Source organism: Bos indicus, chromosome 11 (assembly GCF_029378745.1).
Source record: "Bos indicus isolate NIAB-ARS_2022 breed Sahiwal x Tharparkar chromosome 11, NIAB-ARS_B.indTharparkar_mat_pri_1.0, whole genome shotgun sequence".
NCBI lineage: Eukaryota > Metazoa > Chordata > Mammalia > Artiodactyla > Bovidae > Bos > Bos indicus.
In genome coordinates, this window is record NC_091770.1 from 68,327,232 (window position 1) to 68,346,031 (window position 18,800).

The 18,800-nt window shown below is 35.8% G+C and overlaps 1 protein-coding gene across 14 annotated transcripts in view; it reads right to left on the bottom strand.

Moving 5' to 3' along the window:
- The window catches only part of TIA1 (TIA1 cytotoxic granule associated RNA binding protein), a 55,259-nt gene that overhangs the window by 30,386 nt on the left and 6,073 nt on the right, over positions 1-18,800 (bottom strand). For 5 of the 14 annotated variants that reach the window (XR_011569330.1, XR_011569329.1, XM_070798927.1 and 2 more), the window contains exons 2-7: positions 14,039-14,141; positions 10,345-10,443; positions 8,347-8,401; positions 8,145-8,177; positions 6,797-6,884; positions 3,570-3,645 (exon numbers count right to left, since the gene is read on the bottom strand). Coding sequence is in view for 10 of the 14 variants with exons in the window: in XM_070798927.1 (XP_070655028.1) it covers positions 3,570-3,645; positions 6,797-6,884; positions 8,145-8,177; positions 8,347-8,401; positions 10,345-10,443; positions 14,039-14,141 (454 nt within the window). In the remaining 4 variants the exon portion in view is untranslated. Of the gene's footprint in view, positions 1-3,569; positions 4,419-6,796; positions 6,885-8,144; positions 8,178-8,346; positions 8,402-10,344; positions 10,444-14,038; positions 14,142-18,800 lie in introns of all 14 variants that reach the window. The other 9 variants (XR_011569331.1, XM_070798923.1, XM_070798925.1 and 6 more) reach the window with 4 other exon arrangements.

Genomic DNA, 18,800 nt, shown 5'->3' on the forward strand with positions numbered 1-18,800 from the left:
GCATTTGAAATAGGGTCTTCGCAGGTATATTATTAAGATGTGGTCATACAAGTTAGGGTGGGCCCTTTTAAAGAAGGGCTGTTGTAAGAACATGAGAAGTTAATGAGGACACACACAGAGGAAAGAGGGTCATGTGAAGACAAAGGTAGAGACTGGAGTGATGCAGCTACAAGTCAAGGATGCCAAGGATTGCCAGTTACCACCAGAAACTAAAGAGGGAAGGAAGAATACTTTCAGCATCTTCAGATGGAGCATGGCCATGATGACAACCTGATTCTGGACTTCTATCCTCTAGAACTTAGAGACTCTTTCTATTACTCTAAGTCATTCAGCTACTTTGATACAGCAGCCCTAGAAAACAAATATAATTACATGCTCACATACAACTACAGGAAAGACTTCCTCCACTGTAACAGGAGGAAGAGGGAGAAGGTGAGAGCATTTAATGTAGGTTTGGTGGTAAAGCTGAGGGAATTTCTGTATGATAGCTTTTAGTTTCTCATTTGAAGCTCAGGGTGATGATGGAGAAAAAGAGTGAGGAATATTTGAGAAGAAATGAGGGAGCATGAAACAGTTTTTCAAAGAACAGGAAATCAATTTTACTAGAGAAACACAGGTTTACAAAGACAGTACCATGTGTTTATCTATGTGTAACTGCTAAATTAGAAGTGAAACCAGCTGACTCAATTTCTCTATAGCAACACTCCGTTACTTCAGAGTAGGCAGGGAGGTATGTTCAACCAGTACTGGAGTCTGCCTAGGACACACAACACAGGAGAGGCAAGGGAGCCAGGGGCAACTGCAATCAGTGCTGTGGCACTTCTCAACACCAGGAATGCCTGCCAGTTACATAGCACAAATTTATAGAAACTAAAACATAAACTTGGGAAGATCAAATTGTATCACTTATTCAAAGTTATATACCTTTTGTGTGATGACTGTCAGGATTATAATCCATGTCTGGTAACTACAGAGGTCACACACAGACATCCTCTGCTATATCTGACTTCCATACTAACTATGCATTAAATAGTGACATATAGCAGGGTAATATATTCCATAATCCCAAATGCAAAAAAGTGAGTTTTTACTCCACCCAAAGACCTCAACCTGTATCACCAAGTATCACAAAACATTGACAACCTATTTATCAATCCTTTAAGGTAAATGTGGCTATCAAATTCATTGCATGAGGTATTCTTCTACCTTCCCTAAATATTATGCTGGGATTAACAGTAAAGCTTTACAAACTAGTTACTGTCTCATAGTTTTTATTTTTTCATCTCCTTTTACACTTGGTAGATGGGACCATACATGACAGAGCTTTTACATCTTCATCTCTCAATATGCTTTACCATTTGCAATTTTTCTTCTAATATATGGATTTTTCCTGACCTCTTAGATTAATACCTGCTTCTTAGAAGACACTTTCGCTTCATTAGAGGAAGATGATAGTTAGAATGTGATCGAAAGATACAATGCCTCTGTGTGAACAGCCGACACACAGTTACGGTGCATTCTACCTTCTTTTGCCTTAACTTAAAAGCCGTGTTAAGGACTTCCCAGGTGGCGCAGTGGACAAGAATCCGCCTGCCAATGTAGAGGACACGGGTTCGATCCCTGATCCGGGAAGATTTCACATGCTGTGGAGCAACTAAGCCTGTGTGCCACACTACTGAAATCTGTGTGCTCGAGGGCCCGCAACAAAGAGTTGTGCCCCCACTCTCCACAACTAGAGAAAGCCCTCTGGCACCAATAAAGACCCAGCACAGACATTAATTAAACAAGAAAAAGGCCACGTTAACATTTTTAGGGCTGATTTTTTATTTGAAAAGTAAATTTTGAAAAAGTAAAACTGCTGCAAGCTGGCTGTTATAGTGAATATCTGGATAGGGAGGAATAACCAGACATTAGTTTCAATATAGGCAGACACAGAAACTAGAAAATATAAGATAATTTGACACTAGTTGGCATAACTGCAAACAGTTGTTTTTAAAAACTCGGAAGGAACTGGTACAATAAATGATGCTTATAAATTTCACCTAAAGTTATCAAGAAATGATACCTATTTCAAATACTCCCTTTACTAAAGAAAATCCTTTCTAAAATATATTTCATAGTATCAAAAATTTTAATGGCTCATTCTAAGGGACTCTTGCACAAAAAATACAGTATTTTTGCACTTATCACTGGCAAACAATCGTAACATAGAGGCAATACAATAAAATTAAAGGTTAATGGAGCCTCAGTATATAATCCAGGATTAATGCATATAAATTCTCCTACCATCCACCCCTATATTTTTAGAAGTGTGATATCTCTGCATTTAATTGTTTGGAACCTCGAGTTATCACACTAAAAAAACTATTTACTTGAATTAGTAATATATTTACAAGGTTCAAACTTCACATAGTACAGTACAGCTAGAAGTTTCTCGCCCTCCTTCCCATGTGCCTCTCATTACCTGCCCCACAAACAGGAAACCTTACAAGTTTCTTGTTAATCTCTGCAGGGGGAATGCAGGGGGAAAAGAAATCACCCCCACCCTGCCCCCTGCCACGCATACACACATAATGAGATCTCTTCTTTTTTACACAAAAAAGTTTTTTTACCTGACAATTTCCCATGGAAATCTTTCCATAACCAGTACTTACAGAGGTTCCTCATTCATTTTCCTTTTGTAAACACCACAGTATTACATTGTATGGAGAACATACCAAAGATTTTATCCAGCTGTCATATATGTAAGCCTTTCCTTCTCTATAACCACCTTTCACCTCTCATTTGAGAAACTATGCTATCCTTCCTTTTCTCTGCAAAACTCAGAAACTTCAAGCCTATACAAATTCATGTTCAATAGTGTTTACTGAATGAAGGAAATGATGAGACATTTTCAAATACATTAATATACTCTTTTTAGAAAAATTCCCATCCACTGGAACATTTTATTAGTTACTTTTAAATTAACATGGGAATATAAAACAGGGAGAAAACAAATCAAATATATATGAGATACTCAATATCCGTCCTATCTTTGGATGATGATTTAAACACCTCTACTTTTTATATTCTGAAAACATTTTCTCAGTACTTTGCATGCTGCTGCTGCTAAGTTGCTTCAGTCATGTCCAACTCTGTGCGACCCCATAGACGGCAGCGTACATCAGGGTGCTAAATACATGTGCTTAGCTGCTCAGTTGTGTCCAACTCTTTATGAGCCCATGGACTGTATAGCCTGCCAGACCCCTTTGTTCACAGGATTCACCAGGCAAGAATACTCGAATGAGTGGCCATTCCCTTCTCCAGGGGGTCTTCCCGACCCAAGGATCGAACCCCAGTCTCCTGCATTGCAGGGGATTCTTTACCATCTGAGCCACCAGCGAAGCCCAAGGTGCTAAATAAATGTTGACTAAATAACCAAACAGGAGAAAGAAGGTATCCTCTAGTAAGAGTACTAATTATCATGACATGAACAAATGGTAGATGACAGAAATGACTAATAATCAAAATGAAACGAACATTTTTGTTCTTTCTTCTTATATTGCACATGCACTTTTTATTGAGCTCACCCATTTGTTGAAAAAGGAGACAAAGCCATATCCCTTAGACTTTCCTGTCGCCATGTCTTTTACCACTCGGGCATCTCTGAAATCAGAAACAATCAGAAGTTTAGGTTTGCAAACTCTCCTCTGGATATCAAGCGAGAATTTCATACACAACTCATTTTCATGTTTCATCTTCATTAAAATGAACCTTTAATACAAATTTACCTTTTATTCTATAAAATTTATTATGTAGTAGCAAATGAGGCTTAATTTTATAAACATGCAAATCAAAAACTTTAAATATATATGTATACATTTTACAGAAACTGCCTCCCACTTCAAAAAGTTTTTACATTTTTAAATATTAAGCATGGTAAAAGCAGCTATTCACATGAATTACTTAACTTATAGGGTTCACTGGCACACTAAATGAATGGCTTTCTTTAACCATGCAATTTATAATTTGCTATTTTACACTATATACTACCTAATCATTAAAAAATTAAAATAGAAAACTGGAAACTAAAAGAATGAAAAAGATGTATATTCCCTAAATCAATTAATTTTTTTCATTTTCTCAGATCAGTTCATACCCCCCTTCTGAACTATGGGTAAATTTTGAGAACTTGACATTTTCAGAAATGTTAAACTATTGAAGAAAAATACTAGACACACACTTTAGTCTTATTCTATATAAGAAAAGATTTTACACTAAATTCTAAAATAGCAATCATATAAGATTGATTGGAAACTACAAGATATAAAAGCAAAATTTTAAAAAGTCAGAAAGTAAAAAAGCACGCCAACATTTATCCACTGTGAACCGTAGCTTGTAGTTAGCCAGGGCAATTCTGTCCATTCTTCAGAGATACTCTGCAAAATAACCAGAGCCCTATTATTTGAGATTGAGTGAAAAACCCAGCCATGATAGCTAAAACTCCATACCTCAAAAAATTGGACTCAAATTGTGCTTCGCAGGCAATCTGCTTTTAAGTTAGCCAGGTATGTCACAATGCTTGTTCTCTCAGGACACATGAACAAAACAGGCACTTTCACAACAAAAACCCAAGTCAGAAAGCCATGCAATATAATTTTATATTAAAGTATACATAAGCATATTTTGATAAATTTAGGAGTGATTTATTAAGTGCTTAGGGTCAAAATGACAAAGAGGTGATGGTGAAAGAGGAAAACTAATGCAAGTCACTTCTCAATATGTAAAAATACTTATGGTACACATGCATTTAATTTGTTGCTGATTCTTTTCTACAGCAGAATCTGTTAGACTACCCTAAACTCAAGGAACAGGAAAAATTTAAGCTGTATAAATTAGGGAAAGAAAGTGCTGTAATTTTTATACCCAATATTTAATAGGCCAACACTTACTACACAATTTTTATAAATCAAGCACTGTTGTAGAATCTACAGACAATACCTGACTATCATGAGAATCTCTCAATGTATGTATTTATCAATGTATCTCCTTTAATTAAAAAAAAAAAAAAATCAAGAAGTGATGCTACCAACTGAAAATGGTTCCTTCAAATTTAGAAACACTAACTCTTAGGATAACCTAAAGCTTAGACATTATCTCAACTGAAAATTATACAACTTAAAGGTCTTATCAAGAAAAAAATCATATATACATCAGTAATCATAGTAGACTCTAAGAAAACCTACAGACTACAATTATGATACCAACATATTTAACAAAAAGAAATGATTGATTTTTGATTAAAAAGTAATGAAATTACTAAAATTTGGATGTCATTTAACTTACACTCACCAATTGTTAAACAATCTTTATCTTAACCCTAAACTAAATATCCACGCTTTCAGAAAAGCGACTTCAATCAAAATCTAAACATTTAATAATATAGCATTTAATCTGTTAAAATGTTAGAAAAGCCTTTTCTTCTTAAAGTTAAGTTTTACGAAATGTTAGCCTTGATTCTTATATTATCTGAAAGAATGCTCTAAAGAAGAAGTAGCAAAGATACAGATCAAAGTTCTTTAATCCTTTACAGTCCTGTGACTATGCTGAAAGTGGATAAAATTTACAAAGATACTACACACCAAAATGAAAACAAGCACAAAATTTTGTATACAGAAATTTATTAAGCCTTTAAGAGGTAAAAGGTTAAGACTATCCAATCTAGATATTTGAAAGCCAGCTAACCATCATCAAAACCCTAAAACAGACTAAAAAGAACAATCAAGAAATTAGAACTTTTCCTAAAGTCAGTTCTAAGAGATCAAGAAAAATGTTACCTAAAAGAAGAGCCCACCTATAAACTCTCATCTTGTGACTGCCTTTAAAGTTGGCCCCTTACTTATGATCATTCTTTGGTCACTATCCATTTTCATCCTCCTACCAGTGAACTAAAACTCTTCAAATGAAAATTCCCAAATTCAACATCAATATCACCAGCATTTACTTTCCAGTCTCCTTCTCATCTCTGCTGTTGGTCTGTTCATCAAACTAAATCAAAGCTAGAATTTCCTTTTTTCTACTTTTCTAGCTGGAACACCAATAATAAAGCAACCAGAAACTCTAAAAACTTTGTTTTCTAGATTCAACAATTACTTCTAAGAAAGTGCAATAATCAACTTATTCTTACTCTATTACAGGCATGCTTTTCAAAATATTAAAGTTCTTTTATGATGAATACTCAAGTGAGCTATTTATAACAGGCCTAAACTGTACAATTAATAACAACGCAAGCAATATAGTGCTTCACAAAATAGTAAGAGGCATTATTATTGTTGTTAATAGCAACAATAACAACAACAAAATGTTAAATGGAATTAACATTAATAACTGCTTTTTAAACTATTAAGGTTTCTTTTTGTTAAAATATATTAACAGAAAATGCATGGTATCATAGAAGTGCCAAAGGGTCTAAACTCCTTAGTCACAGCACAAGTTCACTAAAGATAATGACCAGGCTAGCAAGACACTCATACAAGAAACAGGATGCAGGACAGCACATTCATCTCTTAAAAACTAATGCTAATTGAAAAAAAAATTTAAGATAATTGAAGACCAAAGATTTATCAATGGGAAAATAATCTTTGGCTGTTAACAACTTGAATAGGCTCTAAACAATACATTTATTCAAGTAAATATTAATACATTACATTCAAGTGTCAAAATTTATGTCCAAAAACATTCACAACAGATTTTCAAATTACTTCTATATGATTGTTTCTAATTAAAAGCATTTTAAAATTTATCCTCTGTTACTTACGATATTCTTCCAAATGGTGCAAAAGCAGCTTTTATATCTTCAGTTGTAATTTCTGGACTGAGATCACCAACAAAGACATGGAAATGATCTTATAGGGGAAAGGAAGGGGAATTGAAAAGAAAAATACAATTTTAGAATTTAAAAAAATGCTAAGATCTATTCAATAAAGTATTCTTAAAATAATTTATGTATTACAATAAAGTATAAGTAAAACACTATCCTATATCTAGACAAATTCTATCAGTTTTAAACATAATGAATAATGAATCAAGGTGACAATACAGGAAAGATTCTCCTATGATATATCTAATGGGAGACTGACAGTTACATTTCTACTTATAACCAATTATTATACTGGCCAAAATAAACTATTAATATATAACAAGTTTTGCAAAAAAAAAAAATAAATATATATATATAAAAATAAATGACTTATTTACCATTCTAATAGTAATTATTCACATTTATTCAGTTTACCACTACATTAAATCTTTACAAATTAAAATAGTGGTATTATGAGTTATTAGGCTAGATTTGCCTCAGTTAAGACAGTTTACTGAAGCTAGCTATGCGATATACTTGGTTTAACCATATTTTGTGAAGAACAATCAAAGAAATACCTTGCATTGCAACAGTTTGATGTTAAAGTATTTGAGTTTTCTCAAAAGCCAACAGTTTTGGTTGCCCAGACATTACACCATTCAGTTTATGTGAATCCATGTGCAAGTGAACTAAGACTGAAGGCAACAGAATGAAAACAGTAATCCCTTCACTTTATATCAGAGTCATTAAAAAAGCACTGGAGAGAAATAATGATCCCATATATGAAGTTTTCTTAAAAAGACAATGCTCAAAAAAAAAAAAAAAAAAGAAACACTTTAAATATACAAAATAGTTGGATCAACACTTTAAATGGACATACACATCAATTCTGACAAAGTATATCTGGAAAGAAAAGTTACCCCTACTTGGCAGGCCTTAAGCAACATATTAGGTTGCCATTTGGAAGACACAGTTTCAAGTGCAACTCAAGCAATAAGAAGATCTGGGTATGAAGCACAGAACTTGACCTCAAGGAAACAGGGTATCTTGCCCTTCAGTGGTGAAGTATTTCTAAGGCATCAGCTGCTACCAAGGGGGGAATCAGAGAACTTGAAATAGCACCCAAGTAGCGGACAAGCCACACTTGGTCAACACTGGGAAAAAGGGGGAAAAATATTGCCAGAGAGACAAATAGAAATACGATCCCTCCCTCCCCGCTCCCCCCAACATCAAACAAAAAAACTTCAGGTGGTTAGTGAATACCCTTTCAAGAGATTTCATTTTATGTTTAAGAAGATACAATTACCTTGTGAACGCTGTGTGCTGACAACGGTACTACCTGATGACAAAGATTAGATTTGTTCTTAAATTTATTAACACAAACACAGTCAATCATATCTTAGGATAACGATCAAAACATTACTGCAAATGCATGATGTTTATATGTTTACAAGAAAACTACTATGTACAATAAACACAAAAGTTCAAAGAGTATAAAATATACTTACTGCTTGTGTCTTTCTTTTGACTGCTGGGAGTTGTTGCCCAATTCACTTTGACCTCCTAAAAAAATTTTTTCTACATTTATATTTCATAAAAATAAAGGTCATAATCAGGTGTTACAAGATTTGCATCTATGAATACAATGGTATTTGTCTGACAAGACGCATTCAAAATTTTCTGGTCAAAATTTCAATACTTTTAAAAAAAGAATTAGCAACTTTGTTTCATTAAGTAAGGACATTAAAAAAATCATTACCATCTGTTATCATTGTTATCATTATTTTTTTTTTGAGAAAAGGCTTTTTTAACATTAGGAAAAATGTAGAAAGGACATAATCTCAGAATTATTTCATTTTTCCCTTAAATATTTATTTTTTAATGTACAGTTCTGCAAATAACAAATCCTAACCATACATAACTTCTCTATTAACATTCAACTAATCTGCCTAATTGCACTCATCTCACACACTAATAAAGTAATGCTCAAAATTCTCCAAGCCAGGCTTCAGCAATACGTGAACCGTGAACTTCCTGATGTTCAAGCTGGTTTTAGAAAAGGCAGAGGAACCAGAGATCAAATTGCCAACATCCGCTGGATCATCGAAAAAGCAAGAGTTCCAGAAAACATCTATTTCTGCTTTACTGACTATGCCAAAGCCTTTGACTGTGTGGATCACAAAAAACTGTGGAAAATTCTGAAAGAGACGGGAATACCAGATCACTTGACCTGCCTCTTGAGAACTCTGTGTGCAGGTCAGGAAGCAACAGTTAGAACTGGACATGCAACAACAGACTGGTTCCTAATAGGAAAAGGAGTACGTCAAGGCTGTATATTGTCACCCTGCTTATTTAACTTCTATGCAGAGTACATCATGAGAAACACTGGGCTGGAAGAAGCACAAGCTGGAATCAAGACTGCCAGGAGAAATATCAATAACCTCAGATATGCAGATGACACCACCCTTATGGCAGAAAGTGAAGAGGACCTAAAAAGCCTCTTGATGAAAATGGAAGAGGACAGTGAAAAAGTTGGCTTAAAGCTCAACATTCAGAAAACAAAGATTGTGGCATCTAGTCCCATCACTTCATGGGAAATAGATGGGGAAACAGTATCAGACTTTATTTTTTGGGCTCCAAAATCACTGCAGATGGTGACTGCAGCCATGAAATTAAAAGACGTTTACTCCTTGGAAGGAAAGTTATGACCAACCTAGATAGCATATTCAAAAGCAGAGACATTACTTTGCCAACAAAGGTCTGTCTAGTCAAGGCTATGGTTTTTCCAGTGGTCATGTATGGATGTGAGAGTTGGACTGTGAAGAAAGCTGAGCGCCAGAGAATTGATGTTCTTGAACTGTGGTGTTGGAGAAGACTCTTGAGAGTCCCTTGGACTGCAAGGAGATCCAACCAGTCCATCCTAAAGGAGATCAGTCCTGGGTGTTCACTGGAATGACTGATGCTGAAGCTGAAACTCCAATACTTTGGCCACCTCATGCGAAGAGTTGACTCATAAGAAAAGACCCTGATGCTGGGAGGGATTGGGGGCAGCAGGAGAAGGGGACGACAGAGGACGAGATGGCTGGACGGCATCACCGACTCGATGGACATGAGTTTGGGTAAACTCTGGGAGTTGGTGATGGACAGGGAGGCCTGGCGTGCTGCGATTCATGGGGTCACAAAGAGACACGACTGAGTGACTGAACTGAACTTGCCTAAAGTACCAATAAATTTTTTTTCTTTTATTCTTCCCCATTAGTAGTCAGCATTCCTATATATTTCAATAAAGCCTAGTAATTCAACAGTTACTTCAGTATTTACCATATGCAAGGAACCATGAAGAATACTAACATAAACACATACTCTAAAAGCTTTACCCCATCTTTTTAATATTAGTTGTGATCGTTTTCTGTAAAATAAATACGATGCTTCTAAAATGGAAATAAAACCTTTTACAACTTAGAATTTTCCAGTGCATGTCACCTTCTTTAATTACGATAGCTTACCTTACCCATTATCTTCCGCCCATTCATAGCAGCGAGTGCTGCAGCTGCATGACGATGCTCATAAAACTCCACAAAACAATATGGATCATTTCCGGCTGTCTGTTGAAGAAGAGACACAAAAGTCAGTTTTATGCTTTATATACTCTCCTTACTTTAAAACTATACAAAGTTTTATATAGCTCAGTATCAGGCCATGGAGAATGAGGGGCTGTTCTGCAAGTAAATGTTTAAGATAAGACAGTAAACAACAACAACAAAAAATAACTATTTTTATAGAAAGCTATCGTCTTCAACAGCTTGTATTATATACTATATGTAATTTAATCTTTTATTAATGACTAAACCTTCTAATTAACCTTCTTAAACCTATTATTAAAATAGAAGTAAATACACTCTAAAAACTGAAGACATTTTCAGATAAGTAAAGTTTTAAAATAGGTTTTAGAATGTGCACTTTATGACATCAAAATTTTTGCCTGCTTAGAAGGCCTTTAAAAATAAAAATTCTTGAGAATTCCCTGGTGGTTCAGTGGTTAGGACTCCATGAGTCCACTACGGGGGCACGGGTTCAATCCCTGATTGGTGAACCAAGATCTTGTAAGCCACTGTGCAGTGCAACCAGAAGGAAACTCTCTCCTCTCTTCTGTTGGTGATCGAAGTAGTTGAAGCCTGATGACAGGCAAAGCCTGGGTGTTTTCTTACAAGGAAGTAGAAAAAATACCCAGTGTTTTCACACCTCTTGGTGTAAAACACCAAATGGCTTCATAGTCCATTTTACAATTCTTTCCATAATCGCCCAAGCAGAATTGTTAAAATAAGAAACTAATTCAAAAGACTAGAATGATAATAAGATAAAGAAATATGCCATTTTATTTCATGCACAACTAACAGTTAAAAAAAAATGTCCCTGGCAATGATTTCAAAGAATTTTAGGGTAAAGAGGCAACCACCAAATTGATGACATTGAAACTATCCATTATTTATTTTTAAAAGCATTAGAGAATATATAAGTGTTAATTCAAACTAATGCTATTCTTAGTGGGAGTTCTACTACCAAGATCCATGTTGACAGGCATCAGAATCAGAAAACTGGTTAAAAAAGTGGCTTACACGTAAGAATATGGCAATCAAATAAATAAGAATGTTCATTTCACTTGTGTCCAGAAAAATAAAAACTACTTTTTAGATTAAAAAAAAAATTCTAAGCATATGCATTATCAGCCTTTGTACTCTAAAGTCTTAGTCACTCAGTCACGTTGAATTCTTTGTGATCCCATGGACTGTAGCCTGCCAGACTCCTCTGTCCATGGGATTTCCCAGGCAAGGATACTGGAGTATTCCTTCTCCAATTCATACTCTGCTGCCAAGTCACTTCAGTCGTGTCCGACTCTGTGCGACCCCATGGACTGCAGCCTACCAGGCTTCTCCGTCCATGGGATTCTTCAGGTAAGAACACTGGAGTGGGTTGCCATTTCCTTCTCCAATGCATGAAAGTGGAAAGTGAAAGTGAAGTCACTCAGTCGTGTCTGACTCTTTGCGACCCCATGGACTGCAGCCTACCAGGCTCCTCCATCCATGGGATTTTCCGGGCAACAGTACTGGAGTGGGGTGCCATTGCCTTCTCCCAATTCATACTCTAGGGAGTATAAAATTAATAAATATGAACATCAGTCCAACAGTGTGATGTGAACAGACTGGAATTTAGACTTTAATAATAATAAAATAATGATAAGCAGGAGAAAGAGTAGTGAATCTAAGTCTTTGAGTGACCAAAGTCCAATTTATACAAAGCGGTAGAGGCTCCCCTAGCTAGTCTTTTTCTGTAGGTGCAGCAGTCACTAACATTTTGCTAGCGATCTTTACCAGAAAATTGAGAAAGACCTAGACAGAGAGAGAATAGCACCCTATAGACCTATGGAGAGAATAGATCAATCTGGGTTTACATCCTTGCTTTACCTCATTTTTGTATATATTAAACAGGAATAACATTTGCTTTGTACTGTTTCTATTTAGTATTTTTGATGAGGCATCAGTATAAAAATGATAGGCAGTAAACATTTAGTAAATGCTATTACTAAGATAAGGAAGGAGACCCAGATGAAGGAAAGACTGGTTTTAAATTCTCCATCATTTCCCTTTCTCTCTCCCTCTTATCTTTCTCTATGGGTATGGGAATCTTTCATTCATTATCCAAAGGCATACAGATATTAAATATGATTAACAGAACACTTCAGAAGAGTGTAAAGAATAAAAACATCGTTGAATCCATCTGTATTATGTGTGGGTGACTCTGCCACATTAGGAGAAAAGTTTTGACATTTTAAAATACAAGACAACAAACCAAAGCCAACTGGCTAAATAATTACTTTTAAAAATACCAAGGTAAAAAACATTAAACTGGAATATAGTAGAAGAGAAAGTAGTAGATACCGATACATACATGACTTTCTTTCCTGGAGAAACAAAAACTAAACGTTTAAATGCAGGAAAGACCATGGGATAAAAGGATTTCTCTTTAGTACTGTTTTTCTCATCAAGAGAATTTGAAGCTGCCTTTTTACACATATTATGACTCAGGATTAATACTGATTACATGAGTGAATTGATGTTTTTTCTATACATTAAAGTCTGATGATTGGAGAAGGAAATGGCAACCCACTCCAGTGTTCTTGCCTGGAGAATCCCAGGGACAGGGGGAGCCTGGTGGGCTGCTGTCTATGGGGTCGCACAGAGTCGGACACGACTGAAGCGACTTAGCAGCAGCAGCAGCCTTAGAGTCATGTGTATAATATCAACATTCCAGTATAGATTGGGTTGTGCCAAGTTCAGTCCTGTTCCTCATTACTGTCTCTTCCAGTATAAAGTGAAAACTCTGACTCCTCTACCCTGGGGCAAAAGCTCTGGATCTCCTGCAAGCAATTCTTTAATAAGCCCACACCCATCTCCCCAAGATAAGCCCCCTTTGCTGTAACCATGAACTCTAGGTATAAATAAAATCAAGAAACATTTCTCACCACCGAAGCAAAACAGCCTCAGTATGCAGATTCAGTTATCTACATCTACTTAGAGTCCAAGTACTGATTAAGACTTACGTCTAAAACATCTGTATCCCTTGGGAGGGGAGTTTGGGGGAGAAGGGATACATATACGTATGGGTGAGTCTCTTCACTGTTCATCTGAAACCATCACAATATTGTTTGTTAATCGGCTCCAACCCAATACAAAATAAAAATCTACATGCTTGTTTTAAAAAAAAAAAAAAAAAAGTCTGATGAATGGGCACTGCCACAATTCAAGAAAAACTTGAATTGTGACCTTTAAAAATAAAGTTTAAAACATCTTCACAGTATCAAAGTCTATTATTTCTTTTGCCTAATTTCCTATTTTAATTAATAACTGAATTTCTAGATTTGCCAATCAACTGACACCACATAGAAAACAAACAATTCTGATGCCTCAATACATTTTAAAACAAGAGTCCCACATACAGTTCTCATCCGTTTTGGAAATGATTAGATCTAGTCTCTCTTTACTGAGTCAAACAAACTTGGTGGCCAAAACGGACTTACTACAAATTTACTGAAACCTTTATGAATTTAGACTGTATAAACCAATTTAAGAGATCCTGGAAATAATGGATTTAAAGAATGTATTTAAAACAAAAAAAAAGAAGAAAGTTAACTAAGTAAAATACCCTTACATCCATAATCATTTTGCAGTTTTTACAAGGTCCAATCTGGCTAAAGAGCTGGAGAATTAGAGCTTCTGTGACATCTCTGGAAAGGTTACCAACGTATCTGAAACACAAAGAAAAACAATTCACCACTTAAAATTTGCTTCTTTTAAATCAGTTCTTAAAGTTGAATACTGAACAATGAATTGGGGGAATAGGCAGATCTTTGCTGTATACTACACTATTTAGGAACTTATAAAAGTTTGAAAACTTCAAAATCTCTTACAAAACAGATGTAATATATGTTACTTACAAATATACTCGACAGTTTAGTAGAGGGAAACTAGTAAGTATCTGTTTTTAGTGCAGCTTGCACAAATAAAACTTGTTGCTTTAAGTTTATAGGCTTACCTTAGGAAGATATGCCTAAAATCTCTCAAATGAATCATTTGACATGTAGAACAATTCATACAATCAATCCTAGAAAACTCTGCAAGTATTCTCCTTCTACAGTATTACTGAGAACATTAAATAAAATTTCCTCAATGTTTAATTCACATGATTGTCCTAAAAGTGTCCAATTGAGGTATACTTTGGTTTAGACAGTAAACATATTTTTGAAAGATGAATCAATCACTATCGAACTGTTATACATGCTCACAAAATAAAGGGAAGCCTTTTAATGAATATCACTGATCAGTGGAAGCAGAAAGGGAGTAGAAAGATTCTAGGAGAGACTTTTAACAGATAATATAAGTTGGTGACTAACAAAATTACTGTAAATAATGTATTACAAGACAACATGACTGGGATGATCCTTACTTTTTTGGGGGGAGGAGGATGATCCTTATCTAAGGGTTTATAAATATTCAAAATGGGATTTTGAAATGAGATTACCTCAGGTATGTTAGTTTTATTACTTCTGAAATCAGAGAATGTAGTCTCCCAACAACTATAGATGTCTTAATTCTTCTGCTAAGAATCCTTCAGGGAATGTGATGAAAGGTACGGACCCTCTCCCCAGAAAAATAAAACACCTATACGTGCCAGAAAGCGTGGATTCAATTCCTTCCTTCCATTTACCCATTCAACAGACTACTGAATGCTTATTATGAAGGCATAGGAATAGGCTAAAATGGCAAAGATAGAAGTGCCAAGTCTTAAGAACAATGAACAATTCCTTTACAGAAAAATGCTAGACAATAATTGTAGACAGACAGCATTAAATTAACGATGTGTAAGCCCTACTGATATCATTGATTCAGGCATGAACCATCAATAGATGTAAAACTTAGGTGAAAGGCTGGTAAGAAAATGGATATGTGCAGGGTGCCTAAGATGTCACATAGATTACTTAACATATGCAAAGGGAAAACTCACCTTAAAAGTGAGAACTCTACACCGGTCAAAATGGCCATCATCAAAAAGTCTACAAACCATAAATGCTGGTGAGGGTGTGGAGAAAAGGGAACACTCTTGCACTGTTGGTGGGAATGTAAATTGATACAGCCACTATGGAAGATGGTAGTGAGATTCCTTAAAAAAACTAGGACTGAAACCACCATATGACCCAGCAATCCCACTGCTAGGGATATACCTTGAGGAACCCAGGGTTGAAAAAGACACATGTATCTCATTGTTCATTGCAGCACTATTTACAATAGCTAGAACATGGAAGCAACCTAGATGTCCATCTACAGATAAATGGATAAAGAAGTTGTGGTACGTATACACAACGGAATATTACTCAGCCATAAAAAGGAACTCATTTGAGTCCATTCTGATGAGGTGGATGAACCTAGATCCTATTACACAGAGTGAAGTGAGTCAGAAAGATATTATATTCTAACACACACATACGGAATATAGAAAAATTTTATTTATTTACAGGGCAGCAATGGAGACATAGAGAATAGACTTATGGACATGGGGAGAGGGGAGGAGAGGGTGAGATGTATGGAAAGAATAACATGGAAACTTACATTACCATATGTAAAATAGATAACCAATGGGAGAGGGAATAGATAGATAGATAACCAATGGGAATTTGCTATATGGCCCAGAAAACTAAAACAGGGGCTCTGTATCAACCTAGAGGGGTGGGATGGGGAGATGGGAGGGAGGTTCAAAAGGCAGGGGATATATGTATACCTGTGGCTGATTCATGTTGAGGTTTGAGAGAAAACAACAGAATTCTGTAAAGCAATTATCCTTCAATAAAAAAATAAAAGAAAAAAGTGAGATCTCTAGGCCACTTTGACCCTGTGATCAAACTTTAAATCATGTTATGAACGAACAATGACACATTGTGTACACAATATGAATTATACAACATCATATATGAAATATTCAAGTCAGAAAGATCTAACTTGAATTTAGCTAAGCTTAAATTCAGATCTAAGTTTACAGGATATTGGGCATATAAAACAATTACACAAATTCAGATCTGGGATATTATATAAGGTGACTTATTTGATATCTTAAAGATTACCCTCCTTAAAAAAAAAAAAAGTAAAAAGGAAGGCTACTTTTGATTAAGAGGGACTTAAAAGACACTGACAACTTAATATTTACAATGAATAATCCTTGACTGAATCCTAGATTAGCGAGGGGGTGAGAAATCGCTTTTTCTTACAGAATTCTAATTAATAAATGTATAAGAAATGAGGGAAATCATCATTAAAACACCTTAGTAATAATGTTACGGGTAAGAATTCTTTGATACACCTCCCTTTATGAAGTGAGGCTTAATTTCCCTCTCCTTGAGTGTGGGCAACTCTTAGTGACTCAATTCTGACAGGGTATGTTGAGAAAAAAGGTAGTCACTATACAGTGGAGATAAGATCACAGCATCCGGTCCAATCACTTCAAGGCAAATAGACAGGGAAACAATGGAAACAGTGACAGACTATTATTTTGGGCTCCAAAATCACTGCAGATGTGACCACAGCCATGAAATTAAGACACTTGCTCCTTGGAAGGAAAGCTATGATCAACCTAGACAGCATAATAAAAAGCAGAGATATTACTTTGCCAACAAAGGTCCGTCTAGTCAAAGCTATGGTTTTCCCAGTAGTCATGTATAGATGTGAGACTTGGACTATAAAGAAAGCTGAGCACTGAAGAATTGATGCCTTTTAACTGTGGTGTTGGAGAAGACTCGAGAGTCCCTTGGACTGCAAGGAGATCCAACCAGTTGATCCTAAAGGAAATCAGTCCTGAATATTCATTGCAAGGACTGATGCTGAAGCTGAAACTCCAATCCTTTGGCCACCTGATGTGAAGAACTGACTCGTTAGAAAAGACCCTAATGCTGGCAAAGATTGAAGGCAGGAGGAAAAGGGGCCAACAGAGGATGAGACCATTGGATGGCACCACTGACTCAATGGACATGAGTTTGAGTAAGCTCCAGGAGTTGGTGATGGACAGGGAAGCCTGGCGTGCTGCATGCAGTCCATGGGGTCGCAAAGAGTTGGATACAACTGAGCGACTGAACTGAAATGACACAGATCAGTACCCTTCATAAGTGCTACAATGAAAGATATCTCCTCACATATTATAGGAAAGTAAAGAGACATGACAACTAAACACAATGTATTTTGGATTAGATGTTGGAATAGAAAAAGGACATTAGTGGGAAAACTGGGGAAAACAGTAATAAAACTTGCAGTTAATAGTATTGTACCAATCTATTAAATTCTTAGTTTTGATAATCATACTATGGTTATGTAAGATATTAACATTGAGGGAAGGGTGAAGGTGAAAACTCTGAACCATCTCTTTAACTCTTCACTGTCTATTTTTACCCAACTCATGTGCCTATAAGAAACCCTAAGGATTGCATATGTCTAAGGGAAAAAAATGGCTCTTCTGAAAATTTAATTCTAACATCTACTTTGCTAAAGCTAGGTAATCCAGTGATAAACTGACAGTATGTAGGGAACCTGGAGTCTGTCATTTACTCTGCAAAACTTCAAGATTTTTCTCAGAAAAAATTTATCAAATTTTTTCTCAGAAACTCAAAATTTCTAAGTGATTTTCCTAGTTTGAAGATAGCTAATAATAAAAGCTACTATAAAAAGCATTAAGGTCTGTACTGCCTTTGTATCTATTTAATGTGGCCTGCTATATAATGTAAATTCCTGGAGCCTTTATCAATTAACTTCACACAGCTGTTTATTAAGTCTCTTCAGAGCAAGTTACACAAACAACTTTTTCTCAACCTTTGACACCATTACAATAAACCTTAAGTTAACATATGTAACAGTCTCAATTTTATAAAACAAGTTTCTTTGGTTATCCCATACTTTGTCACATATTATTCTGTTTCTGAAGCGAAGGATTTCCTATTAACAGCAGATTTAAGTTACATATGTTGTTTTTTTTCTTTCAAGGCTGCCAAACATCTTCCTACATTTAGAGAAATCTTTACCCTATGGCAAAGCCTGACTCTTCTTCAAAAGATGAAAGGCTAAATATGGTTATATAGTCTACCACGCATATGATCTGGGCTAGGTCCAATACTTTGGCCACCTCATGCGAAGAGTTGACTCATTGGAAAAGACCCTGATGCTGGGCAGGAGGAGAAGGGGACGACAGAGGATGAGATGGCTGGATGGCATCACTGACTCGATGGACGTGAGTCTGAGTGAACTCCGGGAGTTGGTGATGGACAGGGAGGCCTGGCGTGCTGCGATTCTTGGGGCCGCAAAGAGTCGGACACGACTAAGTGACTGAACTGAACTGAGGTCATATTAGACATACCAGCCCTGAACACAGAAGA